The following is a 17163-nucleotide window of genomic DNA, read 5'->3' as shown; positions in this document are numbered from 1 at the left end:
ACATTATTATTTATTACAGACAGAACATTAAATTAGAGATCACAATGCTTAGAATGACTGAGAGAGAGCCCTGGAATTTGTCTAGGAGTTGTTCATTTTTCTGAGTCACACATAATACCTTTGTCAATAGGTAATTTCCAAGCTGGCTTGATTTTATACTGCTTGAACCTTGCTTCCATTTTTAGGTTTTTTTTAAAATAATCAGCTTGTTGCTACTTAGAGGATATAAGCTAATTTCAGTACTACCTGAAGTAGACATAATTAGGAGAGTCAGCATGTAAGGAGAATTTGTGCATGTAATTCAAAGTCCAAAAACAAAGTAAATTTTTGTCTTTTATCTATTCCTAATTACATCTACTATTGTTTCTGTCAGTTGACACAGAAAATATACAAAAATTTTTCTTATGTTTTGAGGAACAATTCTGAGAGTATTTTTTCCCATTTTGAGTTAGTTATTTCTTTGGAGAGAACTGAAATATTCTCAGATTACTTTCCAAAGTAAAATCTTTCTTAACATGACTCTCGAAAAGGAATTTAAATGAAAGTTAAAGTCTTTAAATGTATTAACTTTTATTTCTCAGGATGGCAGCTATTAGTAACCCCTAGGCACATACTATGTTTAAAGGTCTCTGTTCTCTATGTTCATTTGGGAATTTATAATAATAAGTATGCTCATTCAGCCATGAAAATTATCTACTAGGTATTAATTAGGGGCATTATCTTAAATTTATTTCGTCTTAGGAGTACATTTCAGTCGATATTTTACTATAGATTTTTATTTAGAATTTTTAAGCTAAAGCTTCCATACAGCTCAGGTTATATCAGGAATGGATAACAACGAGGGCTAAAAACTATGTGTTGAGAAATCTAATTGAAAAATTAGTTCATCACCTGGGCTTTACAAAATTTAACAGACCATAAAGATAATATTCTAAAATGTCTGAATAGATTAACTTTCAAATGCAAAAATAAGTTTTTTTTTGAAAACATCATAGTATTGATTCTAAATTGAAATGAATTATTATGAAATTCTGTATGATTGTAGAAATCATTTTTTCTTGCTACCCTTATAGTTAATCACATTTCTAACATTATAATTTACTTTTACTAGCAAGATTTGTTGAAGAATGAACAAAATCAAGAAGAAATGGTATTGGATTTACTTTGGGACCTCTCCTGCCACAGCAGTGTTTCCTTCCCATCCATTCTAAGTGGAACATCTTTCCATTTCCTCTCTAGTACTTCTCTTCATTCTGTTGAAGATCATTCCTCTATGGATGTAAAGTCTATATGGGATGATATAAGACTACATCTTCGACGCTTCTTAGTGAGCAAATTACAAACCCACAATGAAATAAACAATTCACAGCAAAAAATATTGTTGAAAAAACAATGCATACAACAACTCTTATTTCTTTATCCAGAATCAGAAGTTACAATCAAGTACCAAAACATACAGAATAAACTGTTGACTAAACTTCTGCAGAACTGTTTTCCTTCTTACAGCAGAGAAGCAAATTTAGACATAATGGCTGATGGATACCAAGGTACAATGCTTAAGTTATACTCAATGATAAAAGAGGATTTTAACACACTACGTGAAATTTTAGCTCCATCTTCAACAGTGAAATTCATTAAAGAAACTTACCTGGATACAGTTACAGAAGAAATGGCAAAATTTCTTGAAAATTTTTGTGAGCTGCTGTTCAAAGAAAATGCTGTCCGTGTGATTAAAACAAGCAAGAGCTCCAGCAGGCATAGAGGAGCAGTGCATGCTTTGGGTTAGTGATTTTTTACATTTCTGTTTGGCTTAACTTAAACCTTTTGATATCTTTAATTTTCTTTCTTTTTTTTTGAATTTTTGAATTTTATTTGTTTATTTTTATGCAGCAGTTTCTTATTAGTTATCTGTTTTATACATATTAGTGTATACATGTCAATCCCAGACCAATTCATCCCACCACCACCCACCACTTTCCCCCCTTGGTGTCCATATGTTTGTTCTCTACATCTGTGTCTCTATTTCTGCCCTGCAAACCGGTTCATCTGTACCATTTTTCTAGGTTCCACATATATGCGTTAATATACGGTATTTGTTTTTCTCTTTCTGACTTACTTCACTCTGTATGACAGTCTCTAGATCCATCCACATCTCTACAAATGACCCAATTTTGTTCCTTTTTATGGCTGAGTAATTTTCCATTGTATATATGTACCACATCTTCTTTATCCATTTGTCTGTCTCTGGGCATTTAGGTTGCTTCCATGACCTGGCTATTGTAAATAGTGCTGCAATGAACATTGGGGTGCATGTGTCTTTTTGAATTATGGTTTTATCAGGGTATATGCCCAGTAGTGGGATTGCTCAGTCATATTTTTATTCTATTTTTAGTTTTTTTAAAAATCATTCTATTTTTAGTTTTTTTAAGGAACCTCCATACTGTTCTCCATGGTGGCTGTATCAATCTACAGTCCCACCAACAGTGCAAGAGGGTTCTCTTTTCTCCACACCCTCTCCCGTATTGATATCTTTAATTTTCTAACTTTTCTATTTGGTTAAACTTAATTACAAATTTGAAAATAAATCAGAAAATAAATGTTGTGAAATTCTCCACTACACATTTCTCTTATGCATTTCTTTTTCTCTAAGTATAGTAATAGAAGTGTGTTCTTTCCTGTTATTTAAATTATTAAAGATATTGGAAATGTAAGTCAGAAATATTACCAATAAGACTTTCAGTTTTGTTTTTTTGAAGATGTTGGGGGTAGGAGTTTATTAATTAATTAACTTATTTTTGCTGTGTTTCGTCTTCGTTTCTGTGCGAGGGCTTTCTCTAGTTGTGGCAAGCAGGGGCCACTCTTCATCGTGGTGCGTGGGCTTCTCACTATCGCGGCCTCTCTTGTTGCGGAGCACAGGCTCCAGACGCTCAGGCTCAGTAGCTGTGGCTCACGGGCCTAGTTGCTCCACGGCATGTGGGATCCTCCCAGACCAGGGCTTGAACCCGTGTCCTCTGCATTAGCAGGCAGATTCTCAACCACTGTGCCACCAGGGAAGCCCAAGACTTTCAGTTTTTTAATCACATAAATTATTGGGTGGAACTTTATATATATATATATATATATAAACAGAAAAGTCTAATTTTTAACCCATTGTATCTTCCAGAGCTGAAGCATTATTAAGTAAAAGGAAGTGTTGAACACTTGTTGAAACTTTTATTAATGAAAATTGGAAGTTTAAAATTGTAATATTTTAGTCAGCCAATGCCAATATGGCCCTATTATGAAATACTAATTATAAAATTCTATAGTATAATTGGTTATGGAAGCATAACATTAACTACAGCTGATTTTTAAAGTTCCTCTAATGTTGTTCCTATAAGAGTATATATAATAAAAGAGTATTTGAAGATTCCTAATTTTATTCAAAAGATAAAAGAATCTATTATGATATAATAAATTTTTCTTGTCATCATTTTAATTTCCTACCAGTGAAGAAAACTTAAGGTAAAAAATATGATTATTTTGAAAATTATGATTACTCATGCTTTACATAGAATGCTGAGGTATGTTTCTAAATAGGTTCATAAACTATATTTTTTAATTATTTGAAAATTATCATTTGGTGAATTGCTATTTCTGAATTTATGATCATTTCATTAAAATTTCCACAGCTCACTATATTTTTATCTACCTTCCTTAATAAAATGCCACAATACCAAATTTCTCTGATATATGAATATATTATATGAATATGATATATGAATTTTCAAATAATTTAATGTTTTGTCTTAGAATTTTTATTTTCTTCAGGAAGCTGTGTCACATCCCAGAACAGAGATGCATCAGCCAAGTTTAGGTTACAGCAGAATACAAAATCAGTTAATTTAGGAACATTATAATTTTGCTCAAAGTAAATAGATTTTCATTTTAATTATTACATAAATTTTAAATGCATTTTCATAAGTGTACTTATTTTCTATAATTTTTATGTCCTCTCAAAAAGTTTATGCTTACTTGTAAAGTACTTTCAACATGAAAGTTTTATATGTGCTAAATATAGTTTAGTTTATACCAGAAGAAAAGATCCATATGGTTAAAAATATGTGTAAGTTGCTATGGAGTCTTTAGGGCTGATATTGAGGTGTTTTCGCTTTTGTGAGAGAAAACTATGTGCGTTGACTTTTACACCAAAATTTGAAGCACTTTCCACAAGTCCAAGTGCACTGATCTTTCTCAAGCTGCTTTATCTGAACTTTGGTATAAATCACTTGTTAAACGAATGCTTTCCATGTGCCAAGCACTGTACTAAGTGCATCCCTTTCCTTATTATCCGAATTTGATAAACAAAGAAAGAAGCTTAGAAAGATTAACTTGCCTTGGGTCACTTGCACAAAGTCAGGATTCACATGTAGATCTCTATGTCTTCAAGACCCATGTTCTTAACCACCATGCTATTGGGTCTTGTCTCAAAATGTAAAATTAAATTCTTTGTCACTTGTAAAAGAAATTTCAAACAGCACTGTTCAGGTGGGCTGCTTGAAAATCAGTTCCGTTCTGCTGTATTGAGTACCTGCCACAGGCAAGGCATTTAGCAGGTACTGTGTTTAAGGTTTCTAAGCTAGACGTGGTAAAGGGAAGAAAACTGAGTAACTGCTGTTAATGCTGTGTGAGAACTCCTAAACTAACTCTTAACAAAGCAATCATATTTTCCACTAACATTTTGCCCAATGACCAAATTTTTTTTATTAAGGAAATACAGTTTGAGATTAGCAAAATAATAATTTATAAATACTTAATAAAATTTATAATTTATATTCCTATTTGAATAAAATCTAGATTGGCTAGAATGGGTTGTATATTATCTTTAGTATATGTTTACACTCACCAAGTCTTCGATTTTTTTTTTTTTTTTTTTTTGGCTGCGTTGGGTCTTCATTGCTGCGCACGGACTTTCTCTAGTTACGGTGAGCAGGGGCTACTCTTCGTTGTGGTGCGCTGGCTTCTCATTGCAGTGGATTCTCTTGTTGCGGAGCACGGGCTCTAGGCACGGGGCTTCAGTAGTTGTGGCATGCGGACTCTAGAGGGCAGGCTCAGTAGTTGTGGTGCATGGGCTTAGTTGCTCCACAGCACGTGGGATCTTCCCGGACCAGGGCTCAAACCCGTGTCCCCTGCGTTGGCAGGCAGATTCTTAACCACTGTGCCACTAGGGAAGCCCAAATCTTCGATATTTTACCTGAAACTCTAGACATTCCTTAAGTAACAAGAGTTAGCATTTATTGGGTCAGACATTGCAACACATTATTTCATTTAATCCTTCTAACCACCCAACAAGGTAGGTACCCTTATTTATCTTTGTTATATAGTGAGAAAACTAAGGCATAGAGATATTAAGTAATTTGGTCAAGGTTACAAAGTAAAGCCAGGATATAAACTCAGGTCTGTCTGACTGCAATACCCTGACTATAACTGTGCTCTACTGACTAAAAGAACAGGACGGAAATAGCTCATTCCATTAAGAGCACTGTTGTGAATCCTCTGTATGCTAAATCTACTTTAGTGTTGTCACTGTTTTACTTTCCCCTAAACTATCCCACAGTCTTCTCATTCCAAGACTTCATAATGCTTATTTTGTGATCTACTGAGATATCTTAAGCAGACCTTGTATATACACTAGTCTCTTTTTTCCAGCCTTATTGAGATATAATTGACATATAACACTGTTTAAGATGTACAACGTGTTGATTTGTACCCTTAATATTTGTACACTTAATACTTCAAAATGATTACCACCATAGTATTAACTAATATCTCCATCATGTCACATAATTACCATTACTTTTGTGTGGTGAGAACACTTAAGATTTACTTTCTTAACAACTTTCAAGTATGTAATACATTATTATTACTATAATCACAATGCTGTGCATTAGATCCCCAGAAATTTTAAATCTTCTAACTGGAAATTTGTACCCTTTGACCAATATCTCCTCATTTCCTCCATCCCCCATCCCCTGGTAACTACCTTAATACTCTGTTTCTATGAGTTTAGTTGTTTTAGATTTCACATATAAGTGATATCTTATAGTATTTGTCTATCTCTGTCTGACTGTGACTTATTTCACTTAGCATGATGCCTTCAAAGTCCATCCATGTTGTTGCAAATTGCAGGATTTCCTTCTTTCTCATGGCTGAAGTATAGTCCATTTTATCTATCTCAATCTCCCACATTCTTTATCCATTCATTCATAAATGGACACTTAGGATGTTTCCTTATCTTGGCTATTGTGAATAATGCTGCAACAAACATGGGGGTGCAGATATCTCCTTGATATCTTGTTTTCATTTCCTTTAGATATATTCCAGAAGTGGGATTGCTGATGGTAGTTCTATTTGTAATTTTTTGTGGAACCTCCATACTGTTTTCTGCAATTGCTGTACCAATTTATATTCCCACCAACAGTGCACATGGGTTCCCTTTTCTCCACATCCTCACCAATGCTTGTTATCTCTTGCCTTTTTGATGATAGCCAAGTATAAGGTGATATCTCATTGTGGTTTTGGTTTGCATTTCTCTGATTATTAGTGATCTTGAGCATCTTTTCATGTACCTGTTGGCCATCTGTATGTCTTCTTTGGAGAAATGTCTATTCAGGTCCTCTGCCCATTATTTAATCGGATTTTGTTGTTGTTGTTGTTCTGTTACCGAATTGTATGAGTTCTTTATGTATTTTGTATATTGATCCCTTACTAAATATATGGTTTGCAAATATTTTCTCCCTATCATAGAATTTTTTCATTTTGTTGATAGTTTCTTTTGCTGTGCACAAGGTTTTCAGTTTGATATAGTCCCATTTATTAATTTTTGCTTTTGTTGCTTATGCCTTTGGTATTATATCCAAAAAATCATTGCCAAGACTAACATTAAGGAGCTTTTTCCCTATGCTTTCTTCTAAGAGTTTTATGGTTTCAGGCCTTAGGTTTAAGTCTTTTATCCATTTTGAGTTAATTTTTTTACATGTTGTAAGATACGGCTCAGTTTCATTTTTCTTCATGTGTTATCCACTTTTCCCAACACCATTTATTTAACCCTTTCCCCAATGAGTATTCTTAGTCCCATTGTCAAATATTAGTTGACCATATATGCAAGGGTTTATTTCTGGGTTCTCAGTTCTGTTCCGTTGGTCTATGTGTCTATTTTTATGTTTTGATATTTGAAGAAAATGGTGAAATAATGTTATAATGTAAATATTATAGACTTTTTGTGATTTGGTGATATATTCTAGAAAAGAATAATAATATTTTTACAGATACTCTTTTAAGTGATTAAGTCATCGAGTTACTTTTACTTTTAAAATTGTATTTTCTTTAGATGTAAGAAGATATTGCTACTTTTCTCAGTGCTTGAAAAAGAGGATTGTTTATGTGTAGTAAATTTTAGTTAGATAAATTCTCTGTATTTTAATATGAAACGACGCAATTAGGAGATTTCAATCATAGGATAAATGTCATGATCCCCTGTATATCTTACTCTGAATTTTTCTTGAGGTTATTGTTAGCTTGAAAGGGAAAGGCTTGAGTGTATGATACATGCCTTTGAGTATTTGGAAGGTTTCTAAAGATCTCCAGTGGGTGAGAGGTTGAAACTTGGTGGCCTCTACCCCTTCCCTCTCCCAGTTCCTTTATATTTTGTTTAAGGAAGATTGGGGGTAGGGGAAACAGAATCCCTCTGGGGATGAAAAGATCCTTTAGAGTAAAGAAGACCCTCAAGCCCAGATAAAGGCAGAATTTTGACTAAGGAGGCACAGATCACAGTTGGAAAGTAGGCCAGTCAAAATCACCCTAATTTCCCTCCTGCTCCTCAAGTAGCTCTGACTAGCTGAGTGATGATCTCAGGGAAATGTAAAGAAGTATATTGAGGCCAGCATGCAAAGTGTGTACAGAAAGAAGCATTTGTATGCTATTGTTACAGAAGAGACCAAGCCTCCTAGAAGGATACCACATCTCTTGACCCTATTGTGCTCCTGAGACAGAGGTGAAGATCTCCATTAGCTCTCTGATGTCAATCATGCTTGTTGTTTTCTAACCCCACACTAGTAGAAGCTGGAATTTCAAGTAATACAAAACAGTAATGGGGAAAAAAATTCCTAAAAGAAAGTTATATCTTTATTCAGTTATCACAAATTCCTTTAAAGTAATAGTACAATTTCAGGGTTTTTTGTTGTACTGTTGTTGAAAATACTAATAAATGATATTGTTGATTAGCTTTTTTTCCCCACTGTTTTATCATACTTGTTATTCTTTAATGAAATACTGGTATATTCCTTGTTTACAAGTACTTGCTCTCAGAAGGTGAAAAGTAGTTATCAGGAGTCGAGGGTGCTCGTCTTGAATCTTCTACCCCCTTGTTTTTGTGACCTTAGATAAGTCATTTAACCTCTTCATATCATTCTAATTGATAAAATGAAAGGGTTATATTAGATAATATCTAAGCTTTAACTCTAAACTTATTCTGACTCTGTGACCTGGAAATCATTCCACAACCAGATTTTTTATACCTACAATTTGTCAGTGGAAACTGTCACATTTATTTTCTTTGCTGACTGACAGTATAGATGTATTAGCTGGCTAAATGTGTGGCTTTGTATGCCACTGTAACAAATACAAAAACGTCCTTTCGATCTTTATCTGTGTGATTTTTCTTCCCCAAGTGAAACTTGAAAATAACAGTATGGAAAGTGCCCACTTCCTACAGTTGCATTTTTAATGAGGGTGGGAGGGTGAAGACGGGAGTCCCTGGTTAAGCAAAAACAGGAAGTAGAGTGTCTCCTTCCAGCTGACATCTGAAGCTATTCCTAGAAATTCTTTGTTGGGCTTCCCCTTTGATCCTACAACCAACTGTTTTGTTTTGTTTTATTTTTTGTTTCAATTTTTTTTTCTAGTAGCATTTTAAATCAGGTCATTGAAAATTAAGATCACAGGCAAGAACTTGAAATACAATATTATTTTGTATTGTTGATTGAAAAGAAATTCATATGCCTTTTCTCTGGCATGTATTTAAAGTAGGCAAAGCAGGGATTTAAGACTTGTGCTTTTTCCTGGGGAAGAACCAGCTCATTTCTGCAATGCTGTAGACAGTAGGTATGGACTAAATACTTTTTCTCAGAAAGTGTCTCTGTATCCATACAAACCCTTCTGTAAGTAAGAACAAAACGAAAACCTCAGAATTAGGACTATAAAGCATGGAAGAATGAGTGATCTTTTCCTAAAAGTCTGTGGGTAAGAATTTCATGAGCCATATGAAAACAAGTGTACATGTTAAACTTATGTAAATAATTTTAGTATTTTTTTCAGCACGTAAAGAAAGTCAAACGTGATTTGGGTTTTGGCATAATTGATTCTAAAGCCTTCCCTCCTGCAAGTTCGGTTACATGGCATGTTCAGAGCCCTATTGAGGCTTCACCTAGGATGTGCTAGGACATCCATGCCATCAGTAGAGAGAACGGGCTTGTCTTCCCTTTTTCTGAGCCTGGAGGATGTTCTCTACTCAGTCTAATTCCTTTCTGTACTGTCTGTCTCTCTATAGTAGAAGTACACAGGGTGACCCATCAAGGTGAGGGTGAAAATTAGAGCTATTTAGTTTTATTTCACCCTTTATATAAGAGGCAGGACAGGACAAATTTTTCATGCCATTTAAGATAGTGTTTTCTGTGTTGAACGTCATTCCCAGCCATTCTTATTCTTGAGTTTTGGTAAGGCACAAATAGCTTAGGCTCTATTTTGCACTAAAAACCTGAATAAAGTATATACTTTGCAAAGGATACTACTCAAAACATGAATTCACCATTAATTTTTGTTAATATTTTCTCATTGATCATCTTCATTTTTCCTTGTTATCTATTTACAAATATATAAATTAGTTATATAATAGATACTGTTTTTTAGGTCCTTTTAATTTGCCATGCACCATGCTAAGCACTTTATGCACTGATACACCATTTGATTCTTACGAACATCTCTGAAAATTTGGATATTATCCCTGCTTTATAGTTGCAGAAACTGAGATTGGATAAGTGAAAGAGCTTTCCCAAAGTCCCACTGCTAGGATGTACCTCGACTAGGATTCAAATCCATTTCTGAATTATGACCAAGCCTATTCTCTTAAATACTGTCTTTCTTTCTCTTGCTAAATGAAATCCCTTGCAAGACCAGGAACCCTTTTATAATTTGAAGAGTGATTCCCATGAGCCACAGATCCTGATTTTTGTGTTGGACTTTCTGGAATTGTAACACATATATATATTCTCTACATATAAAATTAAACAAACTTGGATTTTGGAAGCAACTATGATAGTAATAGAGTGCAAAGCTACATCACTGGATTTTCTGCTTGGGAAAAATTGGGAAAGGAAAAAAAAATTCAAGACTTTCCATCTAACACATGAAAAGGAAAATAATAATGTTAATTTTTTACTTAATATAAAAAAATATCTAGAGGAGACTCTCATTTTATTCCTAGAGAAGCAGGTAATCTGCTTACATATAAGGCTTTTGCCAGAGTTAAGCTAAAAGTAATTAAGTTACTGAAATAGTTGAAGCAATTATTGCTAGATTTAAGATCCTTTTATGATTAATTAATAATAATCCCACATGTTAACGATATGTTTGCAAGATGCTTCCACATTTCGGGGTTTTTTATTTAATTTATATTTGCTCCACCACCAGTCTGAAATTAGGCAGTGCAGAAACTCCAGTTCTTGTTTTATGGGTGACGAAAACTATGGCATTTTGGCTGATTAACAAATCAAGTTGGAGATGGAACTAAGAGTAGAAGTATCTTCTCACTATACCTCAGTGCCTCGTAAGAAAATAAACGAAAAGTCTCACACTAGAATTTTTTCCCTAAGGAGTTGATGGCGTATTTAAATTCTTCCTACTAAAGGTTGTATCATCTGTGAAAATTATTTATTTGATTAAAAACTATGAGAAAGATGACTGGATGTGTATGAGGGGAGGGTGTACGTTCCGTGGTTGGGTAGATATGTAGTATTATGCATATACACACGTATCTTTATTTACCTAAAATGTTTTTCTGCTGCATGGCTCTATTTTTCTGACCCCATTATTCACCATTAAATGTTCAGAGGCCTCTGAATCTTTGTTTTAAAGACACTAAAGCAACAAAGGTAGAAAGTATATTACCTAAAAGATAAAGTGGATGTAGTTTAGTTTGGGTAATATTTTTCCTTCTGTGCAGCAACAATTAGCAAACGCTAAATTGCACTCAATTATTGACTCCTTAGAATACCTGTGTGTTCTTCCTAAAGGTGGAAAGAATATTTTAGTAGCCACATTCTCTAGTTATGACATTGAAAAACTAAGGATGGTAGATAAAAATGACTTACTGGTTTCTCATGAGTCAGCCTGAGATTTATATTCCTTATTAACCATTCAGGAACAGTTTTAAAAATTAAAAAGAAGATTAAAATACTGAGATTTTAAGACCCTTATTTTTTAACTTGGAAAAAGAAATTGTCTAGTTAAAAATATAAGTAACAAATTAAGAGAAGAATGAAAATAATTGTAAACAAATTATTGAAGAGAAGTTCAGAATAAAATTATTCTAAAAGTAAACAAATTTATTTTGCAACCATTCTATATTGAGCAAAGAATGTGGATGAGTAATACACATGGAAGCAGTTGTAGGCCAGAAATTCAAATTCTGTAGAAAGTGATTTGGTAAGTCACTAATGCAACCTTTCTAAAACTTTTCTGACTTCTGCTTTCCCCTGCTAAAGTTATTTATGTCATTCTATGTCTTGATTTATGAACACAGTGATAAATGTGAATGCTTAGCTCTGTTGTTTTATGTAAAAATGTTTACAGGTTTTTGCTTTTACAGATCATGAATCCCTGAATTCTTGTTTAGCATATGGGCATTTTCCAGTAGACTATTATAACCTTGAATGTTGTTTAATTAACATATTTTTTTCTTAGGTTCTCAGAAAATGTAATATGTGACTTCTGGTTACTATGCTATCAATCAGTTATTAGTATCAAACTTGTTTTCATAAATGTTCAAGAAGAAAAGTTTAATAAGCAAAAAGACATTGGTAAGATTCCTTTAAAAATGTACTCTTTCTAACAGAAGACTGTAAATTGTAATGGTTGTTCCTGTACCTCAACATTCTTTGTTAATGAAAATCAACTCGGCAGATATACATTGTTATAACATTTTCAATTTCATTATTTATATATAAGTATGAAAATCTTTGACCATCAGTGTCACATCTATGAAATCAAATATTTGTTATAAAACATATCTTCTGCCTCAAAGTAGCTGTCATTTAACATCTCTACCTTTATTTAGTTATTTTTTAACCGAGGGGAAATCTGTGTCTTATACACCTGGGACTGTTAAAATTGGCATTTTTCTGAGTATGGACTGATCTCTCTGCACAGGGATTTATAGAGGAGAAACTGCTGGTAGCTTTGAGAGTTAGACCAATCCCTTCCTCACATGTGGAAATAAGAAAATAATCCTTAGCTTTGGGTAAAATGTTTAAAAGTTATAATGGATTTCCAGTCAGAAGGTCTTTTGCCTCTGTCATTCTTAAAATTCAATGTCTATTCCTTTGTTTAATACATATATTTTTAGTTTGCTTCTAGTTTTACCAGAACATTCATAAGCACTTTGATGGTTGGGCTATCTAAATGGAGATCTAAAATTGGGCTTGTAAGGAAGTAAAAAGTTACTTAAAATTAAGTACAGTATATTGCTTCAATCAAAAGCAAAACCTATCACTGTTTGTTTTTGCAACTTCTTTTCAACATTGAGTAAAAACAGAAAACCCTGTCTATTATTTAGAAAAGTGTAGCTTACCTCATTACCTGTTTAATCTTTTCCATAATAGAATCATAGGAAGTACCGAGTTAGCAGGTAAGTGCCAGTGAGAGATGAAAATCTAATAAGACCTTTGAAATTATGATGCCAGTGATATATGAAAAACTAAATAATTTGAAGTTTTGATAATTTTGATTGCTGTGACATGGTCATACTGAACTGATTTTAGAATATCTGGCATTATATTGTTTGTCCTCCAAGGTAAAAATTATTTTAAGTTTAAAATTCAGTATTAGCATTTGCATTAGCAAAAAGCACACAGTACTAATCATTGTAGTCATTATTGGAGTAGACACCAGGTTTGCGAAATAACCTATCCTGAAAAGAAGAGAAATACCCTCCAAATTTTATGATGATCATTGTGAGAGAAAGTTATATTGTAAAATTGTTTATAGTGCCTTCCTATATCTTTTTTCCAAACGGTACTGAAATCAATTATTATCATCTTTGTTAATGTTCTTTTAGTAGCAGAATAAAATAGTAGTCCTTCAGCTATTTGAAGAGTGTGTACTTTTAATGGATATTTTTCTTATAATTTTTCTTAGTCATGGTTACAAAAGCCATAAAGTTCACAGTTACTGGTATATGGGTCTAGTTAGTAGAGCCTGAACCTCGAAGGGCAATGGGAAGATGCAGCAATTACAGCCTCTTTAAGATTTTATAGCTAAGATCTAATGTGAAATCAGTATGTAAAAATGAGAAAAATCCTTGTTCGACTTTATAAACAAGATATTACTGCACAGGGCTTCCCTGGTGGCGCAGTGGTTGAGAGTCCGCCTGCCGATGCAGGGGACACGGGTTCGTGCCCCGGTCCGGGAAGATCCCACATGCCGCGGAGCGGCTGGGCCCGTGAGCCATGGCCGCTGAGCCTGCGCGTCCGGAGCCTGTGCTCCGCAACGGGAGAGGCCACAACAGTGAGAGGCCCGTGTACCGCAAAAAAAAAAAAAGATATTACTGCACAGATTTTGCTGAAGCTTTATGTCCACTGAGTCCCTCTTAAGACTTGTATTGTCTTTATAGAGCTTGAACAGTTGGCCTCAATATCTCATTATTTAGATTAAGCATATGCAAATTTGTACAAGCTCTCTGTTTATTGATAAGTGGTAATCTCATGTTTTGCATTGTTTCTGTGACATACAGACAACAAAATATAAGTCCTTTATATTTCTATGAAAGGTACTCATAGGGATTAGAGTTACAGAAAAATACATACTTTCTTGACATTTATGAGTATATCTAAAAGCAGAATTACTAAATACTAAATTTGGTGAAGATCACTCAGTCATGCACCAGTGTGAGTTTTCGTTAAATTTTAATCATGTGCCAAGGTTTCTAAAACACAAAAAGGAAACCAGAAATCAGGAGGATGTTTAAAAACATTAAATACACTGCTATGGTTTGCATCCTTGTGGTTTTTTTCCTACTATCCTGATAGTTCTTTAAGGTTCTGTCATTTTCAATCAACAGAGAGTACATGTGATCAGTATATCTGATAAACTTGTCAATGCCTCTTTAAAGCAGGATTCCCCAACCTATTCAATTCAGATCCCCGTGCTTCATTTCAAGTATCATCTTGCTAAGACAGAGCTATGTCACAGGCATCTGTGTATAGCCAGTTCAGTCTACAACTAATTTGTGCAGGAAAAAATTAAATCAGGAGGTAAATTATTTCATGATTGCTCATTCCCAACAGAGTTGGGCATCATTCTGAAGAAAATATCAAATAATTGGTTTCAGGCCGTGTCAGACACATGCAATTCCCTTCTCTAATGGCTGTGTGTGGTAGCACCAGGCCTCAGGGGTCAGCAAAGAACTGGAAATAGCTTAGTGCCAGGCACGGCAATAGAGAGACTGAGCACATAGGAAATGAAGTGGCAATAAGTGCAATCCATAGGGGAAATGTGCTTCACTTGGAGTTTAATATATCGGTTCAGAATCTGGCAGGAAGCCATGCAACAATTGTTTACCTTTTTGTCAGCATCTGCATCTGTTCTGTTTTGTAAACAGCACTTAACTCTCAGTCGGTAAATGCTGAAATCAATAACAACTGTTAAGGGATTTCCTCCCCCCCCCACTTTTTTTTATATTCTATAACAAATGCACACTACAAACAATGTTTGCCTTAGATTAACAAGGAACAGAGATTAACAGGGTCAAAGGGATTTGGTTGGGAACATTTTATGGCTTCTTGGGTTTACAGTAATTATATCTGTGTGATTTGAATGTATTTTGTAACCTATCCAAATTAAACTGTTAAAAAAATGCTAGCAAGCAGTAATGAAGATGATTTTTTATAATTATCTTAAGTACTGTGTATAGAAAACTGCTGGCACTGTTTGTAATAATTTAGTTCTGTGCAATATTGTGTATTACAGCTGCTATGCACAAATATTAAGTTGCCTTTTGCAGTTTTAGGAAATTAGTGATTATAACCATCAGTACTAATTATTTTAAACATACAGTTATTAAAAAAAAATTACACACCACAGTGAGACATAAAAAAGGTTCAATCTGTGACTAGTGCCTATAAAACTAAATATGTTATTAGTAAATGCAAAAAAAGGGAAAACACTACTTGTAAGTTCACTGTCTTCAGGGACTGAGTAGATGAATGCTGTCAAATGCAGGATTGTTACAATAGTTATGGCATCACTTAAAAGTGAATATCACCAAGATCAGAGGAACACATTATTGCCAATGGGATTTATGCCTGCCTATCTCCACTCGCTACTTAAAAATTTTACTCCTTAAAATTTCCCCATACACAATTGCTTAGTTGCCTTGTTTTCATTTTATTTTACTTCATATCTGATTTAAACCATACCTAATTTTTTCTTCTGTTTTTACTTATATAATAAGCATTAAATCTTAGGCTTTCCCATTAATTTTTCTCAAATGTATGACTTTTTTGAATCTTTCACTGGATTACCATAAGCCACAAATAAAAATTTGGAATTATTTGATCAGGTCACCTAGTCAAGATTTTCAAAATTTTATGTCTAAGTGTTTGGTGTGAATATTTCAGTTTCCTAGTCAAGATTTTCAAAATTTTATGTCTAAGTGTTTGGTGTGAGTATTTCAATTTCCTTGACAGTTATTTTGCTACTTCACTTATCTAAATGGTTTTGGCCAACATTTTTTGAAAGTCTGTTGTATGTTTTTATTAAATAGATTTAATTAGAAATAAGAATTTGGAAACTTGAACAAGAATATCTTTCATACTTTTATTAATACTGGAAAGTACATTGGCTTCATTTTCTTCACTTCATATTATTTGTTTATTTGGCATTCTGTATGTCACCTGTGTAAGAAATTAATTAATATACGGTAATATACATACAACCACAAGTTATATGTGACTGTATAATATAAATTCATTTTTATCACCTAGAATATCTAGATTTTTATTTTTCATTATCCTCAGAATCACAATCCAGATTTCATAAATTTACACTTCAAGATGTTTATTTGATTGAAGTATAACATGTGTTTAGGCTTAGAAACTAGAGAAGAGTTGCCTTCTATAAGTGTGCATTCTGTCCAGAGATAGAGAACCTACTTTATTAATCCATCCCATTATGATATTTATATGATTCAGTAAAAATGAACTAACACTTAACACTGCTGCATGCTCTGATCTATAAATATAAAGAAAAAAAAATTTTGATAGAAATTTTCATCTCCACATTAGAGTCTACCATTGAAAACCATAGATGATGTTTAGACATAATGTAGAAGTCAACTGTCACCTTTTCTAATTCCTTCCTTTATCAAGGGAAAATTGTCACATGGTTCCATCTCTCTCTCTCTCTCTCTTATATTTAAAGAATATAAAAGTGAAATACTTTAGCTTCTATTTTTTGTGCTTTGTGTCTTTAACATCTACTTGATAGGAATTACTTTCTCACTTTTGCCATTTCATGTTAAATATTTTATATCACCTCCTACTCAGTTAGTATGCAAGTTTAAAAAGATTATGATTGAAATTTTCATTCCAAAGGTCAAAATGTTCAAAGTTTTATTGTTCCTAAAATAATCAAAGTGGCTATCTTGCATTTATGTTAGCATTAAAGTTAACTGTCTCTAGCAGAGTTTGAAAAATTGTAGTGGTTATTATGTTCTGATGGAATACGTAAGGCACTCATGGGGGGATAGGTATTGTCTATGAATCATTAGCTACTTAAAAAAAATTGATTGTTAAAGGTAGTCCTTTGTTCTATTGGATGAAGGCAATAATCATTATTCTCTAAGCAAAGGGAAAA

The 17163-nt window shown here is 33.5% G+C and overlaps 1 protein-coding gene across 1 annotated transcript in view; it reads left to right on the top strand.

Annotated features, from left to right (window-relative positions):
* Positions 1 to 17163, top strand: part of KIAA0825 (KIAA0825 ortholog) — a 407465-nt gene that overhangs the window by 84496 nt on the left and 305806 nt on the right. The window contains exon 5 of the mRNA XM_065874850.1: positions 1112 to 1781. Within this exon, the coding sequence (XP_065730922.1) occupies positions 1112 to 1781 (670 nt within the window). The remainder of the gene's footprint in view (positions 1 to 1111; positions 1782 to 17163) is intronic.

This window comes from Phocoena phocoena, chromosome 3, assembly GCF_963924675.1.
Source record: "Phocoena phocoena chromosome 3, mPhoPho1.1, whole genome shotgun sequence".
NCBI lineage: Eukaryota > Metazoa > Chordata > Mammalia > Artiodactyla > Phocoenidae > Phocoena > Phocoena phocoena.
This window is presented reverse-complemented; position numbering and strand designations above follow the sequence as displayed.